Raw genomic sequence first — 23,502 nt, forward strand, 5'->3', positions numbered from 1 at the left:
TTCCCACAAAGGTCACATGTCTGGTCGTCGGGGAAAATTCCGTCCACTTTCTCACAGCATGTATATATTTTACCAGACGGTTGTCCAATCATACAAGTTGTGGCAACTTCTCTGCATTTACTGTTTCCAGGTTTATAGCCAAAAGGGCTCATGTTCTGCTACCGAGTTCTGCTGATGCAGTGAGTTCAGAGCCACTTTTATTTTCTCTCCCTTTTTCTCACTCTCCTCACTCTTTCTTTCCTCCATTTTCCCTCTAGTCTGCATTTCTCTCTCTTCACTGCTGCCTGATGGATTTAGAAAGTGAGAGGAAGAAGGAAGGAGAAGGGATGTGAAAAAGTGGTCTGTGTATGGTGGACAGTGCAAAAACTGTATGTGCGTGCGTATGGATGGAGATTGGGAGGGGGGCAGTAATGACTGGGAAAAGTGCAGCGGCAGCAGATTTTGTGCCACTGTTATTCTCTCTCTCTCTCTTTCTGAGCCTCTCTCTATCGTACAATCCTCCGACACTCTTTACTCTAATTACCCAGATTGGGTTTCCTGGGGATAAAGAGACGAGGCAGGAAAAGGGAGTTACAGGGGGTCCTTGATATTGTCCTTGTCAAAGCCCAGGGGGGCGACTGGAGAAGTCATTCATGCATCCATCACACTCCCAATTTTACAATTTAATCAATCTTCTAATGAAAGAGAGGGCCAGAGATGGAGAGAGGGAGAGGGGTTACAGTGAGATAGCAGCCCTCACACTCTCACCCCTCTAAACCAAAGCTAAGGGGTGCGCCCACTCTTTGTCTGCCACTACAATGGCTGCCTTATTTTCATTCTCCCAGCCTGGAAGAGGAGTGTGAGGAGGGCGAGTCATTCCATTGTTACCTCTAGGGAGAATAGCACCTCTAATTTGCCATAAGCCTTCACTATTAAAGACCAGACTCTTTTCACACTGCAATAATTGGAAAAGTCATTCACTGCTTAACTTCTATTACTCCATGTTATTTTCAGTAATGTGGAGGAAGGTCTTTTAATAATCTCACCTGCGTCACTTCTAGCTATCATTCAAATAACACAAAAGCACCCAGAGCATGCTATCTCTCCATTTCATTCTCTCACACACTGAAATAGACAACTGAACTGGGTAAATCTGTGATTGCATCTTTCTGGTCTTCTGTCCTCTCTGTGCCTTCCATAAATCTGCCTTTATATGATTTATAGCGGTGTTGGGAAAGTTAAAAAGCAACTGTTTGTGTCACTCATTTTTTAAAGGAAATCACCGTCTTCAGTCACAGGTCATGATAAAATCACATCATAGTACAAAAAAAGTCTGGTTAAATGTCCACGGGCATCCTGGGGTGCCGGTTTAGCTCAGTGTGTTGAGTGGGCAGCCACATGCCATACAGCTGAGACTGTCCAGCCCGGGTTTGAGTCCGACCCACGGACCTTTGGCGCGTGTCTGCCCCCGCTTTCCCGTCCTTTCTTCACTGTGTCTATCAAATAAAATTGAAAAAGGCCACAAAAGATGTTCATGGCCATCCAACAATAGTAGTAGAAGAAGCTCATAGGTAAAAAGACTTACATATAATGTAGCTAAACCACAATCAAGTGCAAACTCAGTGAGTCAAAGACATATTTTAAACAGGAACAGGTAGATCTTTTCATGCAGACTGCATTCAGTCCTCGCCAACTAATGAATACAAAATGATATTAAGCTTGTGTTTTATGTTTAAAGGTGTAAGTGCATTTTTGAAAATCCCAAATTCAGACCTAGATACCCAACATCACTCCTGTCCTGCCTTTTGAAGAGATACAATGCTCAACATCAAAGTCTGAGCAGAAGTCTGTGTTTTAAAAAGGCCACAGGAAAGCTCTTAATGCAGACACTTTCCTGACTCACAGCAAAACACACAAGGTGCCTTTTTATCTCGGAGCGTGCACCAGAGTGCATTTGACAGATGGCGTGTGTATGTGAAGTGCAATGCCACCTAAAAACCTTTCTCTTGTAGAGGCTCTTTCTCTTCAGTGTTAACCAGTCTATTTGTGACCTGTTGACCAATCTCTACATTTCTTGTGTGCCTGTTAGGCTTTACTGTCCTGTTGAAGGAGTGTATCTCTCTCTTTGTTCCTATTGGCATTTGTGTTTGGAGTAGCAATCCCTGTCTGTTGGGCTTTAGAGCTGTGAAAGGCCCACCTTTCAGCTCTTTAGGGGTTTGCTGTGACTTTTCTGTCTGCTAGTTACAGACTGTTTCTACGGTCCTGGTGTTCACTGAACCAGCGTCATCCGTTGAAATACCAGTGGACTACAGAGCACCTAACTGACACGCTCGTGACAGGCCTGTGTGTGTGTTTGTGTGTTTCTTTTACATAGCATATCAAAGTGGCAGAATTTCATTTTGATATATTTCATGACTCAAATTCAGTGCTGCTTTTTACGAGTTCATTGTTTTTGTTATTTATTTTTTATGTTTATTTAGTGTATTTATTTTATATACTATTTTAAAATCATTTACACTTTATTAGGAACGCTTTGCTAGTACCTGGTTGGACCCCTCTTTGTCTTCACAGTGGCCTGAATTACGCTGTGGCATTTAAATGACACTCATTTATTATTTAGGGGCCCAGTTTGTGCCATGAAATATTACCCCCACATCATCAAACCATCACCAGCCTGAGCTGCTAACACAAGTCAGAATGGATTCATGTTGTTTATGGTGAATTCTGACCTGATCAGCCGAATGTTGCAGCAGAAATCGAGACTCGTGGTTTTCCAATCTTTAGTCAAAATTTGGTGAACTCGTAAAAACTGCAGTTTCCTGTTCTTAACTGACAGGAGTGGCATCAGGTGTGTTCTTCTGTTGCTGTAGCCCAACTTCTTCGAGCTTTAAGGTGTAGTGCTGTCAAAGAGTTTGCATAGTTTGGTTACAAAAAGGTTAATTGAGTTACTGGTGCCTTCCTATCAGCCTATCAGTTAAGTAGTGCGATCATTCTCTTGTCACCTCTGGCACCAATAAGACATTTTCTTCCAGAGAACTACTGCTTACTAGATATTTTCTCTTTTGCAGACCATTCTCTGTAAACCCAAGATGGTTGTTTGGGGAAAGTCCCAGTAGTTGAAGACACCATGTACACAGACCAGCCCATTCCTTTATGTTAATGAGCAGTCAAACAGATGTACCTAACAAAGTAGCTGGTGAATGTGTAACAGATTATAGACCCTGAATACTTGCATTGCTAGTACCGCTGAATAACTCATTCAAGGTATACTTTTTGTTTACTTGTTTTCTAAAACTTTACTGTAAAGGTGACTTTTCATTCCTCTGAAAAATCAAATATTTTCATAATGCCAGCATATTTGCTTTTTGAAGCTAGCAGGATGATATCATTCTTAAAGCTGCGAGACAATTCATATCAAAGCAGCACCTTCCTTCTAATGTGTTTGAAGTCGAATATTTCATTCAGCCGACTGCAAAGGGATTTCAGTGTTCGCCTGGCACTGTTTTTATTGACAATTTTTACTGTGGATAATGTTTTTTATGTATGCCTCCATCCTCAGGCATGAAAAGTGACACTAGACTATTTCTTTCTATGTTAAAACCACTGTCAACCACATCTGATATAACTACCAATGTAACAAACTGCTGCTGCTTCCTATGCAGATGAAATCCAAGTTATGTTGCAGTGGTTATTGTTTTACTGAATGCTATAAGTTTAAATGGAGAAAATGTAGCCGAGGTCATTACTCAAACTAAACGAAAATAACCAACTTCAAGGATCTTTGTAATTTCTGTGATAATTCACAAAGCTTAAAGAAGTTATACCAAAGCAAGTGGCAATTACAATTCTCCATACATGTTAACCTGCACATTATGGTAATTCCTGCGTGTATTTTAAAATAACACAATATTAAAAATCCCATATGTACCCATGATTTTCTTTAGGGTTTGTTCAACAAGTTAAAATGTACCGAAGTAAATCGATGTGGCCCCTTTCATGTCAGACAGGCTGTCATAAAGCTCCTCGACTGTCAATTTATTTGTGCATCCATCCTTTATATTACAAGTATTTTGTGGCCGCAGACCAATATTGTCACTGAAAGCTGTGCTTATTTCAATCTTACTAGAAAACTGCTGCTAAACTGCTAGTATTTGATGGTAAACTGATTGGAGAGCAGGGTGGAAGGCAGGTTGCTGCTGACTGTGCTTTCACTGCTCTAAAATCAGTTTCTAACCATGCTTTGTGTAGGAACACAGCTAGCATTAGCAAGTGAACAGGCTTCAGTGGTTTAGCGTCATAACAGAGAAGTTTCCTGTTGCTAGCCCTCCTTGGTCAACATGTGTGATACAGAGAAGATGGGGCATGTTTTATTTCTCATTTTACTTAAGGAATTGCTTGAAAAAATCCTCCACTACTTGTAATTTTCAACTATTAATAAGTAATTGTTGGTAGTATATTAGATATGTATATAACTATACTGGTAATACGATTTTACAGTTCTTCATGATTCACAATTAAATGTACAGACTTTACATACAGGTACACTTAGTTAAATTATTTGACAGATCACAGAATAGAGTATAGCAGGTTTGAAGCTAGAACATCGTACTTCATAATTCAGAAAGAGCAAGTTATCAAAAAGCTTGCAGTATGTTATTTTAAAATGCTGGACGGTGGATAAATATTGAAACAAAGGACTTGTCAGTCTCCTGTCTCATGGTTTTTGTATTTTTTGTTGACTTTAACCACTGTATTTGTTAACAACAACATCTGTTAACTACAACATCACTGATTTATCACACGTGTGTAGGATATGTTCCCATGTGTCAGAGGGAATAACAAAGGACACCATGAAAAATTAAATATGGGATTAGTTGGTCCTGAAGCCTCCAGGTATTTTACCTATTTGGAAATCATTGCAAAACTGAGTGGGGTATTGGAATGCACCCCGATATCAAACAGATGGGGCCTGAGCCACATGACCTCCTCTCCTCCCTGGAGACCTGGAAAGAAGACAGACTACACAAACACACAAGCAGCAAAAATCAAACACCACTCACACATAAAGGAGAAAGTAAACAAACAGAAGGACAAGGATAGCATGCATACAAGGGGCAGAGAGATGCTAGAGGAGGCTGAATTTCTTTGAGGACCAAAGTCCAAATCCAGAAAGAATGAGGCACCAATGGCTAAGGAAGTGGGAGGCCAGCACAGAGAAGAAAATATTACATTGAACAACACCGTGAATAAAATGTCTATTGTCTCATAATTTTCTGTTTTACTAACATACCATCTTTGCTGTTTGTGTAAAAAGTACCCGATTTAAATCTTTAATCTTCCTTTCTGCAAGCCACATTTTCCAAGTGACTTCAACTTTTTTTATATTGGCAGAAAGACTGCAAACTGAAAGTGTGCTGCATCATCAGGGTCTGTGTACACGGTAAATTTTATTTGGAGCCCTAAGCCTCTGCATGTTTCTCTCCTTTGTTTACTTATGTCACTTTGCTCCTAATCTGCCATGGTGAGAGTTGCGTGGGCTGGTGAAAAGCCTCAGTGCTCTTGAACACTGGTACTGCGTAAAGCAGGAAAGTTGTCTGCTACCTGAGTTTGAACTAAAAACTCCTTCAAACCAGAGTAACCGAGACTTGCTACAGTAATTCAAACTATGCTTAGCACTGTTGTATGGTTTTAGAGTTTGTAGAATAGTGTAAAGTATTAAACAGCATGAAATATAATAATGATAAACTTAACAATTAAACAGCAATAGATTCACTTCCACTTAGATGTATTCTTTGATAGATGGTGAAATCTGGTTTCCTGTTGGATTCAGCACAACTGGTAGATTTGTTTTAACTCTATATTAAGATAGTGGTTAGATGGGAGTGTAATGTATGGAATATTCCAGTGGGAAATAAATAGCAGTCTTTGAATATAAAAAACACAAGCCTAATTTCTCTATATTAAAATGAGTAAAGAACATGGTAGATAAAACACCAACAGCTCAAACAAATATGTGTCAGCCAGAAACTTACTTTTTTTTATCAGTGGAGTAAAAAAATGACATAGCAGTTTCAATTCCCTGTAAGATGAGGTTATGAGTCATGCATTAAAAATGATTCTAAATACACAAAAATGAAAAACATGAAAACTGTTTACTCAGCTTACCGAGACATAGCCTTTGTTAATGGGTCAGAGACAGAATCTGTCATGAAATACATCAAACTATTTTCGATAGTTTGTATTCAAGCTAATTTCCAAAGACAATAACTAACTGCTGCCACTGCCACAAGATGGCAGTAATTTACAGGATGGATGCAAACAAGCACCATGAGATGAGCACAGATGTTGAGGTTTCACTTTGGTACATTTTTATTCATGTCGGTTTTTATATGTCACTGGGCAAGCACTGTTTGCCTTGCTTGTCCTAACTAAAGGTCTGTGAGTTAAACTGATATTGAATTTATTTGATTTTTTTCTGCCTGCAGTTGACCCCATTACTCCACTTTCTATTACTTTGTGCTCAGAAACAAGCAGTGACAGAATTATGTACATTTTTAACTTGATGCCTAATGTTTTCAAAGTGGAAGCTCGATAAAATTTATGTAAAGTTAAGAGGTCATTTAGATGTGAGGGTACTACAGAAATTAATGTAATAAGCCACTTCACACATTTGAGGTTATAAGGAGCACTAAATACAATCAGAATGCATTACAATGCATTACAATATAGAACCTTTATTCTGTTCATTTCACTTAACAAGTTTTTCTTAAACTTCTGCTTTTCTATTTCTACATGTCATCTTTAGGTTGTGTAGATGACACTTCCACAGAGTTGAGGTTTAATCTTTATTTTTTAGCAGTTTTGTTACCTAATTAATGTGTTTTTGACGCTGTTGAGTAAGTGTTACTTAATTGTGAAAACCATATTCAACACTATCTCTAACTATGTATAGTTATCATTCCGACTAACTGAGCTATCCATTTCATAAGCTGTGTTCCTAATCTTGCATAGTATAGATCATATAATTTTTTAATTTTTTTTGTGGTTGGATTCAAATACTCTTTAGGACAGCAGTCCCCAACTTTTTTCGCGCCACGGACCGGTTTATGCCCGACATCACGGACCGGCCTTTTAATGTGTCGCGGATAAATACAGCAAAATAAAACTAGTACCGGTACCGAAAAAAAGAAGATTCATTCATAACACACGTGAAAAGACCCAGGAAAACCACGTTAACAATAAAAACGATAACAAAATAACGCTGAAAACCGCTAAAAACCCTGAAAACCATACATTTCACACCTGAGCCTCAACTCTCGCGGCCCGGTACCAAACGACTCATGGCCCGGTACCGGATATACTCTACGCCACTATTAATAATAGTCTTATGTATTTGTGCAGTGACATATAGTCATAAATGGTACTAGTTGGATACTTTTTAAATGTGATAGTTAATTTTTAAGCTAGAATTCATTCATCTGCACCCTGTGGTGGTAGAATGGCACTTTTGTGTTAATCATTCTCTTCTCTTCATCTTCTCCGTTTTCCCCGAAGACTCGGTGGCATGATAATTTCTCATTTGATTCAGTTTTGCCTGGCAGAAGGGAGCTAAGCTCACTGATAAGATCTCCTTAAGAACCAGACATGTTGTCAGTAATGAAGGGAATTGCTTTGATCCGTCGACAAATAGGTCATTTAGACAGTGTCTGGTTTCTGATGCCGGATGATACAGTCATGACTCTCTCTCTTGTTCACTCCCCGTCGCTGCCTCTTTCTCTCGCCGATATCACTTTGCTGGGAATTTCTCTACTAGTCTCTCTCTTGCAGAAAAACTTATATAGGCATTTAACACAAACTGCCAAGACAACAGAGGAAAGAACCGAGGAAAGGAACAAAAAAGACAAAGAATGAACTGAAAAACAGTTTTGGATTATTATTGATACTCCAAAAACTAAATCCATTCAATATTTAATATTGAATGATGTGTGAGTTTGTATGTTTATGCGTGAGTGTTTCTGTATGAGGTACAAGATAGTAAGTGTAGCAAGATGAGAAAAGAGTTTCTCCTCTTTTCATTAAGTAAACTAGAAAGAATTTATACAGTTATGAGAAGCTCTTTGTGTTCACTTCATGTCGTGCTTTTTTCAACACATTCCCTCCTCTTCTGATGTAAAATGGCAGAATGACAGTGAGAGCTGTTTGCAAGTTAGATGACATCTCGCCTATCACAATATTCTGGGATAGAAATAGGGGAATGATAACATACTTGGCAGAATCTTTGGTATCCCTGAAGACGTTACAGCTAGCCCTAGTATTGTAAGAAAAATCACATTTTTTTTTAACTTGGGTCTCATTAATTAGGAATGCGTGGATTTTTCTCAAATAGGGTAACACGTACTCATTGCCTTTATTATATGCAGACCAATCAACTTAGCCTGCATAGTAACCCTCAAAAGGCCTGTACTAAGCCAAGAGTCCAAAAATTGGAAGCAAAAGAATTTTCAAGTCTAAACCTTTCTTGAGATCATTAGCTGGCATAAACAAAATGTTTGAGCAGTGGAGAAAACACAACTGTTCATGCTTGAATCCTCAAATGTATGCCCATGCAACCATGCACAAATATTTGGTAGAAACAGATGAGGATAAGGACTCTGGCGTCATCCCTCAACAGTCTTAAACGTGTCTACGTGAACGTCGTGGGCGGGAAAGCTAATTGGTTGGAATGACTGTGGAAACATGCAGCTGAATCCCTGTCTCCACCCCAAGCAGGACGACTTGGAAACGGGTGGGAAATCAGGGGGGCGTGGAAAACCCAAATGGAATTATGGAGAGCTATCACTTCCTAACTGGTGAGGATTTATACACCACTGCCAAGGCCAACGGATTGAAGTAATTTCATTTTTCATGCATGGCTTCTGTCCCCACAGAGACCTGAAGCAAAGAGAGAGAGTGATGAGAGAGTATAGCAGAGGGGAGAGATGAGAGGAAAGAGAAGTGGAGATGAGAAAGAGTGACTTAAAAAGGAGAAGGGAAGGCAGAGAAAAAGAGAGACAAGGAGAGGGGAGGAGAAAAGGGGGTGAATTAAGAGAGGAAGCACTTTGGCAGTCAGATGTGTAATAATTGCTTGTATTTTCTAATGCGACAGGAGAGGTATAGCAGTCTGCGTGCTGCAGTGTCTTTTTGCTTTGGCTGTACCAGAGGGTAATGACAGTACATTGAGAGTTCAACTAAGCTGCTAGCTGGATATTTGTTAGTTTGTGGGTGTTTAACGGCTAGAGTTTCTTTGAAGTAATAGCAGTCAATGCCTGCAGCTCGTTAATTATCATAGCTGTCAGCAGTAATTCACAGAGATATGTGCAAAGCATTCTGACGTTCTCCTCCTCCTATTCCCTAAAGAAAGCACACACACGTACATGCATGCACAAATAGCATTAGTAGGCTGGTATGACAGTGCTTCTCGCATTAGAGGGAAGCTGTCTATAACTGATCACATTTGTTTGATTAGAAAGACACACCTCTACCGGATTCTTCAACCAGAAAGCTGAGTATAATATTAATGCGAATATAGAGGAAGGGAACGGAAAAAGTTCTAATAACAGCTTCGATAATGGTGACAGGTTTTTATTCTACCTGTCGTAAGAGTCAGGATGACATCTGCCTAATACTTTGTGTCCTTCCCTTGTCCTTGTTAGTTGCTTCAGCTATTTTCTCAGCAGGGCAGAATTCCTGGTGTGTCAAAAGTGTAGCTAAATTGGTTCCTTGAGTGGTGAAAGACGGAGACAACTTTGGACAGTCTTCCTCTTCTGGTGCACTCAGGCTCTTCACTGAAATAGTCAATGATTAGAAGAAAAAGGGTCGACCATTCCTGCGCGTACGCATGTGTGCGTGTGTGTGTATGTGTGTGTGTTTGCCTGCATACCATAGAAAGTGTATGATTGATTAATTTTGATACACCAGCTGATTTTTCGGGTTGCCATGTCGTTAATGGACAGTAATGGGTTGCTTGGAGTTTTGGACTTTATTTGGACAATGAATTGAAGAACTCCTCCAAATGAGTCCCAATTACACAGCTCTTCAGTCCAAATCACAGACCTAGCAGTGCACTTAATGCACCTATTAGTTGCCTATCTGGCAAGGAAAGCTAAACCAAAATGCAGGGCTATTTTTTAGAGAACGTTTTACTTCCCTTGCCCCACAGTTATTAGATGCATTTCATCGAGTGTGCACCTTATTTTCCTCTGGCCTATTTTGGCCTCTGCAAAATGTGTTTATTGTTATGTTTGCTGTTACCTAATTACCCATCACTTACAGAGTCATACTTTCACTTTCCTACGTAATAGGAAATTCAGATTTTTTTTCTTCTTTTGACGAATCTAAATTCTTCCAAACAGAATGCACAGCACTCCCTGTGGCAGCACTAATGGAATCCTTGAGTACCTAGAGGTTACTGTAGAAATGCCAAGCTTTGATATGTGTGTGTTTATAGTTATAGCACTCATGATGTGAGGAAATTATATTCCACAGCTTGATGAGCATTAGGTTTAAGAATGTAGTGGTTAAGGGGAGAGAAGCAAGGTTAAACCTTCAGGCAGGGTCATACTATAAAATATCAGTGAGTGCAGAGTCTGACACCTCAGAATCAGCTGATTTCTGTTCTGTCTTTAATATAAGTATCATTCAATGATACCTAATATGTTGTGGACAATTTTACTTTCATGATATAAAAATAACTGTAAATATTGCAGGCAGCTGTTTTTAGCTAAAAAGACTAACCCTCTGTATGTGAACTATTGCGTTGATGTCAAAGACCACATTAACACAGATTCTGCATATGTTACTGTGACTTTGCTCCTTACTCCATGGAAACATTATTACTTTACTTACAATTCAATCCACTATACTTAGCTACATCTTTAATACAATGATAGGAAGAAATGCCTGCCAACATCCAGTTGAAATTGATGTGAGCCTCCTCTGTGGTGTCAATGCAGTAACACAAAGGGCTTAAATGTTTCCTGCTTTGACTGTTACATAGCCAATGACTGCTTCTTAGATTGAATTGGAGATCTGCCATCATCCCAAGTCTCAGACACGAGAAATTAATGTGAGGTAATATAATGTCCCCACGGGTGATGAAATGTCATCTCGGTGTCAGTTTCTTTTTTCTCTGATTGTGTGTCCTTGCATGTTTCCAGTGAATAATATACAATAGATGGTTTTTAAAGAACTGTATATCATAAATCCTTGAATAATAAACACCTCACACTCAATACTGTACAAATAGAAGTAGGTTGCCAATGGAAACTATGTTTTTTTTAGTGTAGCTTCCTGGATGCAAGAGAGAAATAAAGCCATAAAATCAATCAGGTTAAAGAAGCTGCAGGGATTAATAAAATGTAGTGTGTAACTGGGATTGACTGAGCATTCCTTTTTCTTTGTTGGGATGCAGATTCGTTCCGACCAGGACCAGGACATCTCAATCCGGTACAGCATCACTGGGGTGGGAGCAGATCAACCACCAAATGAAGTATTCAGTATCGATCCTGTGCTTGGAAAGATGTTTGTCACCAAACCTCTTGATCGAGAACATCGCTCTTCATATCATGTGAGTGTCTTCTTCACACAAAATTGTGATGGATGGATATCCAGTTTGCACTTTTTCTTTACATGCAACATTATTGGGTAATGTGAAGAATAAGAGACTTTGGTAATTCATCAAAGTCACATCCAGTCAAATTACTGTTCTCGTGGCATGGTAACAGTAGCACATGGCAGACTCACAGAAAGATGTAAATACCTGAACATTTAAGAATAGAAAGTAACACTTACTGCCCATTAAATTAGGTATTAACTCTGCTTCAGATAACATTTGGTTCCACTCAAAATTAGAGTTAAATTTACTCTATGGCCAGTGTTAACCTTTCAGTGTTAATTGTACTCAATTTAGTGTCAAAATTGACAACAAAATGTGTAAAAAATATTTAACACTGAGGGTTATTCACACATTCAGAGTAATTTGATTACACTTTATAGAGCTATTTTTACTCCAAATTTAGTTTAATATTAACACTCTGATGTGTAATAATATCTCTTTTTTATTTCTCTGTAGTGTGATTTTTTCATATTCATCTTATGATGCTATATTACTAAATAACTGTGATCTATCCTACATTATGGAAATAACAACAAATATATGTCAGCGGTAGTGTCGTGGATGAGAGAAGGAGGACCCAAACGCTGGACTCACAGGCAGGTAGGTGAAGGTGGATGTTTATTGCCGAAGGAGCGAGCAAACAGTACAGAGGGAGGAAATGGCTGGCTGGCTGGCTGACTGAATGAATGAATGAATGAATGAATGAATGACCAAGAGACTGACTGACTGAACATACAGACGACATCAGACTTACATCATCAATGACCCGACACTGAATGGGTAGCACAGAGGGCTTAAATACACAGGCTGGTGATAATGATGATAATGAGGGACCAGTGAGTACACAGCTGAACATAATGAACTAATGATAATGGGAAGAGGACTGAACATAATACACACAGACCAAGGCTAACACAATAAAACAGGAAGTGGAACAGGCAGTAGATAAACAGTGAGTGTGAACTGAAAACACTGGGTCACCGACCCAGGAACCCTGACAGGACCCCCCCCCTCCAAAGGCCGGCACCCGACGGCCAAACGAAAAAGAACCAGAACAGGGCGGGCGGAGGGGGCCCAGGACGGAGGGACGGAGGCCACACAGAGACAGTTCGGGTGGGTGGCCACGTGGCCCAAGGCCGAGACGAGACAGTTCAGGTGGGCGGCCACGTGGAAGGCAGCAGCGACCACTGAGCCGGTCCGGTGGGCGGCTGCGGCGGTCGAGACGAGACTGTTCCGGTGGACCGACCGTGCGGAAGGCAACGGCGGTGACGTGGACACAGTTCGGGAGGCCGGCCGCGCGGAAGGCAACGGCGGCCACTCAGGCGAAGGCGGTCCGGAGGCTGGCCGCGCGGAAGGCAGCGGCGGCCAGTCAGGCGAAGGCGGTCCGGAGGCTGGCCGCGCGGAAGGCAGCGGCGGCCAGTCAGGCGAAGGCGGTCCGGGGGCCGGCCGCACGGAAGGCAGCGGCGGCCAGTCAGGCGAAGGCGGTCCGGGGGCCGGCCGCGCGGAAGGCAGCGGCGGCGGCTCTCCAGTGTTAGGCGTGCTGGCCATGGCCCGGTGGGCACAGGACCAGACGAGGACGAAGGCTCTGAGGCTGGAGCCGGACCAGGCGGAGCAGAAGCAGAGGCCGACGCCAGACCGGGTGACGTTGAAGGCGAGGCAGAGGCCGGGCCGGGCGTGGGTGCAGCCGAGGCAGAGGCCGGGCGTGGGTGCAGCCGAGGCAGAGGCCTGAAGCTGAAGCCTCTGGCTGGAGACAGGCCGGGCCAGCGGGTGCGGAAACCCCTGGCTGAGAAGCAGGAGAGCTCACAGCTGGCTCTGGGTGCTGTGGCTGCAGGTCCGGGAACCGAACAGGATGGTGGACAGGGGACTGGGAAACAGGAGGTGACTGGGGGACAGGAGGTGAGGGAACTGACTGGAGGGAAAGCTGAACAGCAGGTGAGGGAACTGACTGGAGGGGAAGCTGAACAGCAGGTGAGGGAACTGACTGGAGGGGAAGCTGAACAGCAGGTGAGGGAACTGACTGGAGGGGAAGCTGAACAGCAGGTGAGGGAACTGACTGGAGGGGAAGCTGAGGGAGGAACAGAGGCAGGCGTGGCTGACGACGGAGCTGAGGTTGGTGTGGCTGATGGCTGAGCTACAGACTGGGCTAGACGGGGAGATAAGGCTACGGCCTGGGCTAGTAAAGCTGGTGCCTGAGCAGGGGACACTTCAGCCAGCCTAACCAGGGATAAAGCTAGTGCGTGAAAGGCTGGATCAGGTGGTGGATGAAGTGGTGGACTGATTGGCTCTTCCGTGCCTCCAGAGCGTGAGGGCACTGGCTGAAGAGCCCCAGCTGAGTCTCTAGGGGGGTCAGGCCAGATCCTGGCCGCCCTCAGCCTAGGCGCTGGGACAGGCACGGGAGGTGGCTGGGCACCTGTCACCCCCACCCGAGGAACAGAGGTGGGTGTGGAGGTATACGGGGTCACAGCTGCCCTCATCCTGGGTGCGGGCACAGGTGTGGGTGTCGGCTGACTGACAGGAGTGGAAATGATGACTGGGTGAGTGATACTGACAGGTGTATCTGGCTTTATTCTGGTCCTTCTGCCACCACTATTTACAGTCTTTGACTGAACAGTCTTTGGGGGAGCAGAGCAGAAAAATTCTTCCCAGTCCACTTCATCCTCTAGGAGGGAAACATCCCATGAATCAGAAAAGGGTCTATTGTGTGTTTTAAGTGGATAATCAGACGGTGAGTGCGAAAAACAGTCACTGGAGCTCACCATCGGGAGATGCTGGAAATAGTCCTTGTTATGGCGACGTGTGCGCCGCTTTCTCCGGGAAGAGGCAGTGGGCGGGGTACACAGCCGAGCCTCTGGCACGGGAGCCTCCATTGAGCCGAGGTGGGAGGCGGAGCCACCGTGCCATGGCGAGGTTGAAGGTCCGGTGAGTAAAATGGCTGGCGGGCGAGCGAGGAGCGTAGCAGCGGAAGAGCGAGCGGCCGAAGCCTGGCCTGTGACGCCCACTCTCCACGGCGAATGCTCCGATGCAGGTGAGGCAGCAGGTGAGGCAGCAGGTGGAGGACCGCGGCGTCTCCGAGGCCCGCCCAGAGCCAGGCGAGTCCCCTCAAAGACGTGCTCCCTCTCTGAGAAGAGCCGCTGTTTCCACCTGAGCTTCTCCGCCCAAATGGAGAGCGCTGCGTCCTGCCGCTCGAAAAGGTCCGAGTCCGCTGGGTCCACAACGCGTGGTCGGGTCATTCTGTCAGCGGTAGTGTCGTGGATGAGAGAAGGAGGACCCAAACGCTGGACTCACAGGCAGGTAGGTGAAGGTGGATGTTTATTGCCGAAGGAGCGAGCAAACAGTACAGAGGGAGGAAATGGCTGGCTGACTGAATGAATGAATGAATGAATGAATGACCAAGAGACTGACTGACTGAACATACAGACGACATCAGACTTACATCATCAATGACCCGACACTGAATGGGTAGAACAGAGGGCTTAAATACACAGGCTGGTGATAATGATGATAATGAGGGACCAGTGAGTACACAGCTGAACATAATGAACTAATGATAATGGGAAGAGGACTGAACATAATACACACAGACCAAGGCTAACACAATAAAACAGGAAGTGGAACAGGCAGTAGATAAACAGTGAGTGTGAACTGAAAACACTGGGTCACCGACCCAGGAACCCTGACAATATACAGGTTAAAGTAACAGCATTTATTATGTTTCTCATTTCAGTGTCATTTAATTAACGTAACAAACCTTTACAATTCACAGTTCTATGATGCTCACTAGAGAAAGCAATATGACATTTCCCCAATGTCGTAGTTGTTTGCAGAAAAGTAAAAAAGTTGGTCAGGGATGAACTGTATGATGTACCAAAGACATAATGGGCCCTAAAGAGTTCATCAAGGGCTCCTACTGAACCTGTCGCTTTACATGGAAGTGCATGCTTCTCAATCACAATGAAGGTGTGAATGCTGCTTCTTGTGGATCCCTGAGTAAGAAGGTAGGACTGACTGCTTCGAGTGATGTTAATAATAATAATAATAGACAGGCTTCAACCAACATAATTAGCAAACGTACTCATGGGCAAATAAATAAATCGCTCTTGTAATAACGATCGGCAAAAGGCTCAACCTACGTCGATAGTCGATATATGCGTTCAGTCGCCCAACCTTACACCACAGTCACCAGATCTCAGTCCAATAGAGCACCTTCGGGATGTGGTGGAACAAGAGAGTCAGATGATGGATGTGCAGCTGATAAATCTGCAGGAACTGTGTGATGCTGTCTGGACAATATGAACCAAAATCTCAGAGGAATGTTTCCTGTATCTTGTTGAATCTGTACCATAAAGAATTAAGGCAGTACTGAAAGCTAAAGAGGGTCCTTCTAAGGATTAGTGAGGTGTAACTAATAAAGCGAGTAGTGGGTATATATTTATCAATCAATGCTCTTATTCACTTCTCTCCAGAGAATTAGATACTTTATGTTAACTGTATTATCTTCTGGCAATAAATTAGTCTTATATTTAGCTTACAATCATGAGAGGAATATTAAATATTGTAGTGATTATTAGCATCAATGTCAGCCTGTTAAGACTAACATTAGTTCTGTAGCTAGTGACTATTGATATCGGTAAATTCAAGTAGGACACATACTCTGGTTGTCTCATGGTGTGTGATTGATGCTTTAATGCTAGAATGTTTGTTTAACTTGTACATAACAGCATTTTAAGAATGTTTTTTGGCCCGATGCACCATGTAAAACCATCTTTTTTTCAATGCACGCTGTGCATTTTGACAAAACACCAACATCTGCACTACCTCATTTGAATGAAACTTTCATCATGTTGAGCCTCTCCTGTCACCTTTGTGCTGTGCATGCTGTTCTAGGCATCGAAAATACGGAACAATCAGAAAAAATGCATTTCATTTGGAAACAGCTTGTTGTATTGCTGCTCAAGCTTATCTTTTCACGCATCTTTCTGCTGCTGTGAAGGGAAACTGTGATGCAGTGAGTGACAGCACTGGGTTCATCAATTTAGGTTTCTATCATTGGTTTTCTCTCTCTCTCTCTGTACCTGCCACCATCTCTGTGCCTTTTTTTAATGGCACCTAGCCTGAGTTACAGTCATGGTAAGCTGGCAAATCTAACCTTTCAGTGGTAGGTGAGCAGATTTATACCCCAGAGAAGCTCCAATCAATGAAGTAATTTGTTAAGAAAGGAAGGCGCTTGCTAAAGGCTGCCTAAGTGAACTGCTTGTTTGTTTTTGAAGAAAAGTGTTTCTTGGAGGAGAATACAAAATGTGGTTGGAAACCAGATGAGACAAAGTAAAGATGTATGTTTAACAAGTTAAGAAAGGTGTTGCAGTTCACTTTAAAGGACCCTCGCTGTTATAGCAACAAATATGCAATTAAATAGCATTGTAAGAAACTCAAACGCTCTCAGCCTCTGAACAATAAAGCCAAGGAAAGTCTTGTTTATTGAGCATTGTTAACCAGAAAACTGCAACATACCTAAAGTTAGTACTTGACTTTGTGGTCTCGGTTTTGTTTACTTGATTTTTCATGCAAGGACAGAACAAAGTTATGGTCTAGCTCTTTTTTTATTTCAAAAGAATGAGCACTCTGAAATTCAAAACCAGCCATGCAACAAGATGCATTCTTATGAGGAAAAAAACCTTGAAGCTTCTGGGTCTGTTGTTATCTCTATCAGGACGCTGCCTCCTGCCAAATGCATAGCGCTGTCTGGTACGGTCTGTTTTCTCCCCCTCGTCTTTCAAGATAATAACTTTAATGTGGACCCAGAATTACATTTTGCCTTCTTTAAACATGGCGGTAATCTCTGACTCCTGCTGTTATTGAATTAGGGTGTGGGTTCATGTGGGATGGAGGGATGAGGGTGGGTGTAGATAAGGGGCCTGGCTCGTAGCCCGTTACAGCACAGTGAGATGTGATATGCGATGGCAGCACACGGATATTGGGTGCAGGACAGATCAGACAATGCAGTGGAAAAAGTAAAGTCAAATTAACCTCAGGGAGACCTGAAGATGCAATTTTGGTGGAGGTGCAGAGTGGAAGCAGACGGTGGAGAGGACAGAATGAGCAGCAGTGAAGAGGATCTTCACCTCTCTGAGGAGAAGAAGTCGATGGAGAATGCTACTTATTCTATTTCCTGCCACAACGAGCCTGAAGGCTGTTTCATATATCTGACACTCATGCTCCTACAGTGACCAGGTAGCTTTTTCCTATCAGGTAACGCTCATAAGAGAAGGATACCATTCCCTTGATTCATTCTACATGTTGAAAAAAAATAGCTCTTGTTAAAATTGAGAACCTTTGTCTGTTCTCTCCATGTTTTAACTTTTCCCTCAGTCTTTTCCAGTTTAGTTTATCTTCGGTTCTGATGAATATCCTAACGATAATGTAGAGAGACCTTCGCCTGAAATTGATCGCTGACATATGACCAGAATAAATATTTACAAGCCGGTGTTGTTAGGAGCAGGATGTAGATAAGATCAGATTTTTCTTCTTTTTTTTCTTTACTTCATATGATATAAAGTAAACATCCCCGGTACTTCCACCTGACAGGAATATCGCTGAATAAGTCATGCTCAGGGATATAAACATTCCCAAGTTAAGTGAACTGAATGAAAACAGCTTTAGGGAAAAGTTCATTTCTAAATACCACTTCAGTTTGCTTGTTTGACCTTCTTGTAAGCAGTGAAAAAAAATAATTCAGGCATTTATTTAAACTCGACATTTCCCTGATAATGCAGATGTTTCCGATTTTTTCATTTTCTTTCAAACTGTTGGTTGTTTGGGAGGTTTTTTGCTCAAAAAGTGAAAGAAGTAAGGACACGTTTGACAGCATGTATTGATTTTAGTAATAACTTCATGTACAAAGTTTGTGAGAAATCCTAGTTGGTGATTCCATTGATCTGAGCAAAGCTGAGTTGAATTTGAGATGGGTTGACCGTGTTTGTGGAGTTAGAGATGTGAAGAGATTTCAGGACTCTTTCAAACAAAACCAGACAGAATGTTGATCAGGGATCCAATATGATGATTCTGAAACCGACTCCTTGCTTTTACAGTGGAGCCAACTTTCAAAAAAATAAGATGTTTGTTGTTTTGCTCTTTGCTGAGATAAAAACTTTGGTGTGTAAGTGTAAAAGAGATAACGAGTTTGGAGAAATAACATAAGCATAAAGGCAATTTGTCTGAAAGAAAAATGTCCAGAATTTTTGTTTTGACTTTTATTCAGTGTGGCTCTGTATGTTTAGGAAATCTTTTATGGTTTTCTATACTATAATTCAAAACCACTGATTTTATCAGCCTGTATAAACAGTGCAGAAGTGTTTTTCAGTTTGGCTCTAGAGGTCCACTAAAAACACTTGCTTTCAGTTAATTGATGTTTTTATTTGTGTTGTTTTTTGCTTTGTTTGTACCTGACAGAAAGATATTTTAGATGTTGAGATTGTCCATCACAGAATAATATTAGGGAGGTACCGTACCAGTTTGATTTCTTTGGTGTGAGATGTGATGGCGCAGTATGAACCAATATCATAATGTTAATCGAAATAAATTCTTGCAATTTTTATTTTGTTTGAAACAAAATGAGTTATTATATTTAGGAATATAACATAATACCTTTCTCCAAATACATATCAAGCAAACAGCTTGTCGCCATTCACTGTTACAACCATCTGCTTCTTGTGCACACACATGTCCTTCATGATTTGATTTAACCACTCTCCTAACATCGCTTTTAGTTATTGTTGGGAAATGGGTGGCATCAAGGTCCTTTTAATAAATTGCTGGGCTACAAATCTTCATGACACAATGCCTCAGTGTCTTCATGACATACCAGTAGAAACAGACTGAATAAACATGAATTCTTTTGAAAGGCTTACCAGGAGATAATATTGTCACTCTGAAAAGAACATGTTTGTAATGGTAATACTTCTGGAACACCATCTTGTGGACAGATCGAAACAAAGTGGAGATATTTGGCTATAATACATGATGCTGTGTTTGATAAAAAGGAAATGCAGCATATTAGCACAAACACTTCATATCAGCTGTCAGGGATTGTGGTGGAGGGCTTGCTTTGCAGTCACAGGACTGGGCACCTTGACATTATTGAGTCAACCCTGAACTCCTCTGTTTACCAAAGTACTCTAGAGCAGCGGTCCCCAATCCCCGGGCCTCGGCCCGGTACCGGTCCATGAGTCGTTTGTTACCGGGCCGCGAGAGTTGAGGCTCAGGTGTGAAATGTATGGTTTTCAGGGTTTTTATTGGTTTTCAGCGTTATTTTGTTATCGTTTTTATTGTTAACTCGGTTTTCCTGGGTCTTTTCACGTGTGTTATGAATAAATCTTCTTTTTTTCGGTACCGGTACTAGTTTTATTTTGTTGTATTGGTCAAAAATTGGTCAAGCAACATGGCAGTGAAGGACACTGAAGCTAAAGACACCAGCAAATCTATATCAGGATGGTTGAAAGAAAAGACTCAGTGTTGCAGTAGTCCAAACAAGACCTCAACCTGACATTTCCTGATAAATATTGTGTCTGGACCTTAAGAGAGCTGTGTATAAATAAATGATAAACTGAAGAAATGTGATAAAGAAGAGTTGGCCACAATGATGGGAGAGATTAGAAAAAAATAATAAGGTCAAGCTACTAAAGGTAGTTCTACATCCTGCTGGATCACGAGATGCATTTAGCTCTTTACAGGACTGTCTTGTTAAAACTCTCTTTTTCATATCATAGCTATATATATTGGCTGATTAATTAATTTAGTGCCAAATCCTTGCAGTACTGTTTATGACCCAGCAAACAGAGCAGCTTCTGTGTAAACATTCATGTCGCTAAAAACTGTGAACTCGCAATCATAAATGAAGCCGAGTCAATTACTGTGACAACATTTTTGTCAGCTTTTATTTTCTGTCATCTTGATTTTGGTGGCTGTCATAGGGCACTGCTTAGACAGACGTTAGCGAGTAAATCAAACTGAATCTGTAAACACGGTGGTTTTAAAATATGATGGTCCATTTCCAGTAGAAAGGAAATCTTGGTGTAGATAAATTTAATTTAGAAAGTATTGGCAAATCTTAGATTAGATACATTCTCAGAAAATAAATGTGTTATTGTGCCTCTAGTGATACGACTTATCGCTGAGGTAGTGCTCTCTAAGGTGTTGCTGTTGTACTGTGTGGTTTATCCTCTAGACAGAGACCAGGCTTGAACCTCCAGAACAGTTTTATACATTTTTAAAGAATGTGGGACATTAATTTGTTTTGTATCATTATTCATTAAATGGGCAATAGACTGGCATTTGTACAGTGTCTTTCTAAGCCTGCTATCTACCACAGACTTAACCTACTGTACTGCACCTTACATCTGCACCTGTAGCTCATTTCCCTAACTGAACAGGCAACACTGCTAACCGTTGTGATGAAGATATAAAAAACAGACGTTTGAATACAGTTAATATATTAATATCTTTCCCAGTTTCTTTTTGATTGGGCTAAACACAAACTGTCTGATATTACATCTTAAAATATAGGCGAAACCATGTGAATGTATGTTACTGCTTTATACATACACACATGCCCTTAGCTCTCAAAGAAGTCCATATAGTTACCTTGAAGCTCATTAATGAGGGGATGCAGAAGGCACAACATTGACTTATATTACACTGGTTCATTTTATTATATATTTATTATTTTTTCTTTCGGAAAGCAAATGTTTCACCCATTATTTTTCTCCGTATTACAGTTTTTCTCAAATGTTAAAACACAAAAGCCAATCCTGTAACCCAAATGACCAGTAGTCTAAACACATTTACTAAATGTAGCCACCATATTCCAGTACCATAAACACATGTCACATGAAGACACAATTCACAAAACACAACCCTCTGTACTCATAAATCTAAACACATTTTTCCTTGCTAAAACACATGTTGCAAAACAACTCTGCTCATATCCTCAAATGAAAGCCCATGTGATGCAAAATGCTTGCCACAGTCACCAATCTTTGAACACAGGGAACACACCTGGCGTCATTCACTACACACAATGACTCAAAATTGAAGACACTTGTTGCTAATGCTGTACCCACATGTAAAAGCAAGTTCAGAGTGCACAGTATGCTGAAGGTTCCAAACAAACACAATGGATGAAGGCAGAGTCAGGGGAAGAGGAATTTGATGCAGAGGAGGGAGAAGAGCTGGCCCTGGAAGAAGAGGAGCAGGCCAACATGGGAGAGGAGAAGGTCCAGGAGGGAGAGCAAGACAACCTCGCACCATCATTACGGACGAGATGCGAGCAACAGCTCAGCGACATGATGCCGCACAGTGATTGTGGTGTGTGTGTGGTGTGAATAACGTAAATAAAAAAACTTCACACCCTGTTCATGTTTTCAAGATTACTGTTGTGTGCAATAGATTCTGTTTTTGCATTGAGTTGTGTTACAGTAGTGTACGTACATGCAGGATTTTCTATAGATTTATACTACTCATATGAAACTCACAAATCTAAATGCCTAATCCTCTGCAGAGATCTACGACGATCCGTTACTGTATAGTTTCTAAAATATGCATTGGCAGTTATGAAACAAAGAACCTTCTCACAAATTGAGCATTGTGTTTTCAATTGTTTTGCTGTAGTGTGTAATGCTGTGTATAGTGTTTACAGTTTTGACAGCTTCGAGCTGCTCTCTTGGTGTGGGAGTTTGAGTTTTGCAGTGGGAAGGTGTGGTTGTGTTTATGTAGCTTTAGAGAAGGGTGTTGTGTTTGGACATTGGGGGACCTGGTGGTAACGTTTGTGACATGTGTTTTAGCATTTGAGAAAAACTGTAGTAAAAGAAGCGCTCATCAAAGCCTGATTCTAAATGATTTATCATTTGTTTATCCTCCCATAATAACAATTCATGCAGGAGCGCAGTCTGAGTTCATTACTCCCTCAAAATATACTATATTTTAAAGATGAGCATGAAAATTCAATGTGCCCCTGTTCTACAAGTGGGTTGAAACAGCAGGCAGTGAAACAGGGCAGCGGCGATACCGAGATGCTGGAGGTCGAGGTGGCAAAATTAGCATTCTAAATAGATGTGTACAATGTGAGAAGACTGAGGCATATTATGTGTGTATGACCATGAGTAGCATATTTTTATCTATAATCATTATCTCTAATCTGAACGTGTTTTTTCTGTTTCCTTCCTAGCTGCGAGCCCATGCTGTGGACATGAACGGCAACCAGGTTGAGAACCCTATCGATCTGTACATCTTTGTCATCGATATGAATGACAACAGACCCGAGTTCAAAAACCAGGTCTACAATGGCTCTGTGGATGAAGGCTCGAAACCAGGTAATAAATTATAGATGGATAAAAACAATTGAAACAATTACAATAGAAACTTTTTTTTTTGTTTTAAAAGTCAAGAAATTTATGGGTGAACAGAAAAAGAACAGCGAGTATATCAGGAGAGATTGGTGTTGTTAAAAGTATGACTAAACCAGTGAATCTTTGATGCAACAGAGAATTTTCCATTCCCCTTGATTTAGCAGACGGACAGAGAATCGGTCTCGTAGAGTGGCTTTTCATTTAGCCTGGTGCAGCAGTGGTCATAAACCAAAGAGGGTGCTCAGGCTGGAGAGGAGATTGAGGATTAAATGTACCACGCTGTAGCACCACTGGGTCATTTTATGTCTAACCTCAAAGCAGAAGAATCACAGAGATGAGCTCTCTGTGTGCAAGCGTGTGTGAGTTTGAACCCGATGAGCCAGAGTTTATTGCACCAGAGGTGATCTCAAAAGGTGTCCAGGTGCTCAATACCTTTTTCTTTCTGTTTTGCTTTCTTTCCTTCTTACTTTT

The 23,502-nt window shown here is 41.5% G+C and overlaps 1 protein-coding gene across 1 annotated transcript in view; it reads left to right on the forward strand.

Moving 5' to 3' along the window:
• The window catches only part of LOC309697354 (cadherin-4-like), a 255,100-nt gene that overhangs the window by 191,173 nt on the left and 40,425 nt on the right, over positions 1-23,502 (forward strand). The window contains exons 6-7 of the mRNA XM_082519216.1: positions 11,429-11,584; positions 22,851-22,995. Coding sequence (XP_082375342.1) covers positions 11,429-11,584; positions 22,851-22,995 — 301 coding nt within the window. The remainder of the gene's footprint in view (positions 1-11,428; positions 11,585-22,850; positions 22,996-23,502) is intronic.

This window comes from Aulonocara stuartgranti, assembly GCF_965226115.1.
Source record: "Aulonocara stuartgranti genome assembly, chromosome: 20".
NCBI classification, from domain to species: domain Eukaryota; kingdom Metazoa; phylum Chordata; class Actinopteri; order Cichliformes; family Cichlidae; genus Aulonocara; species Aulonocara stuartgranti.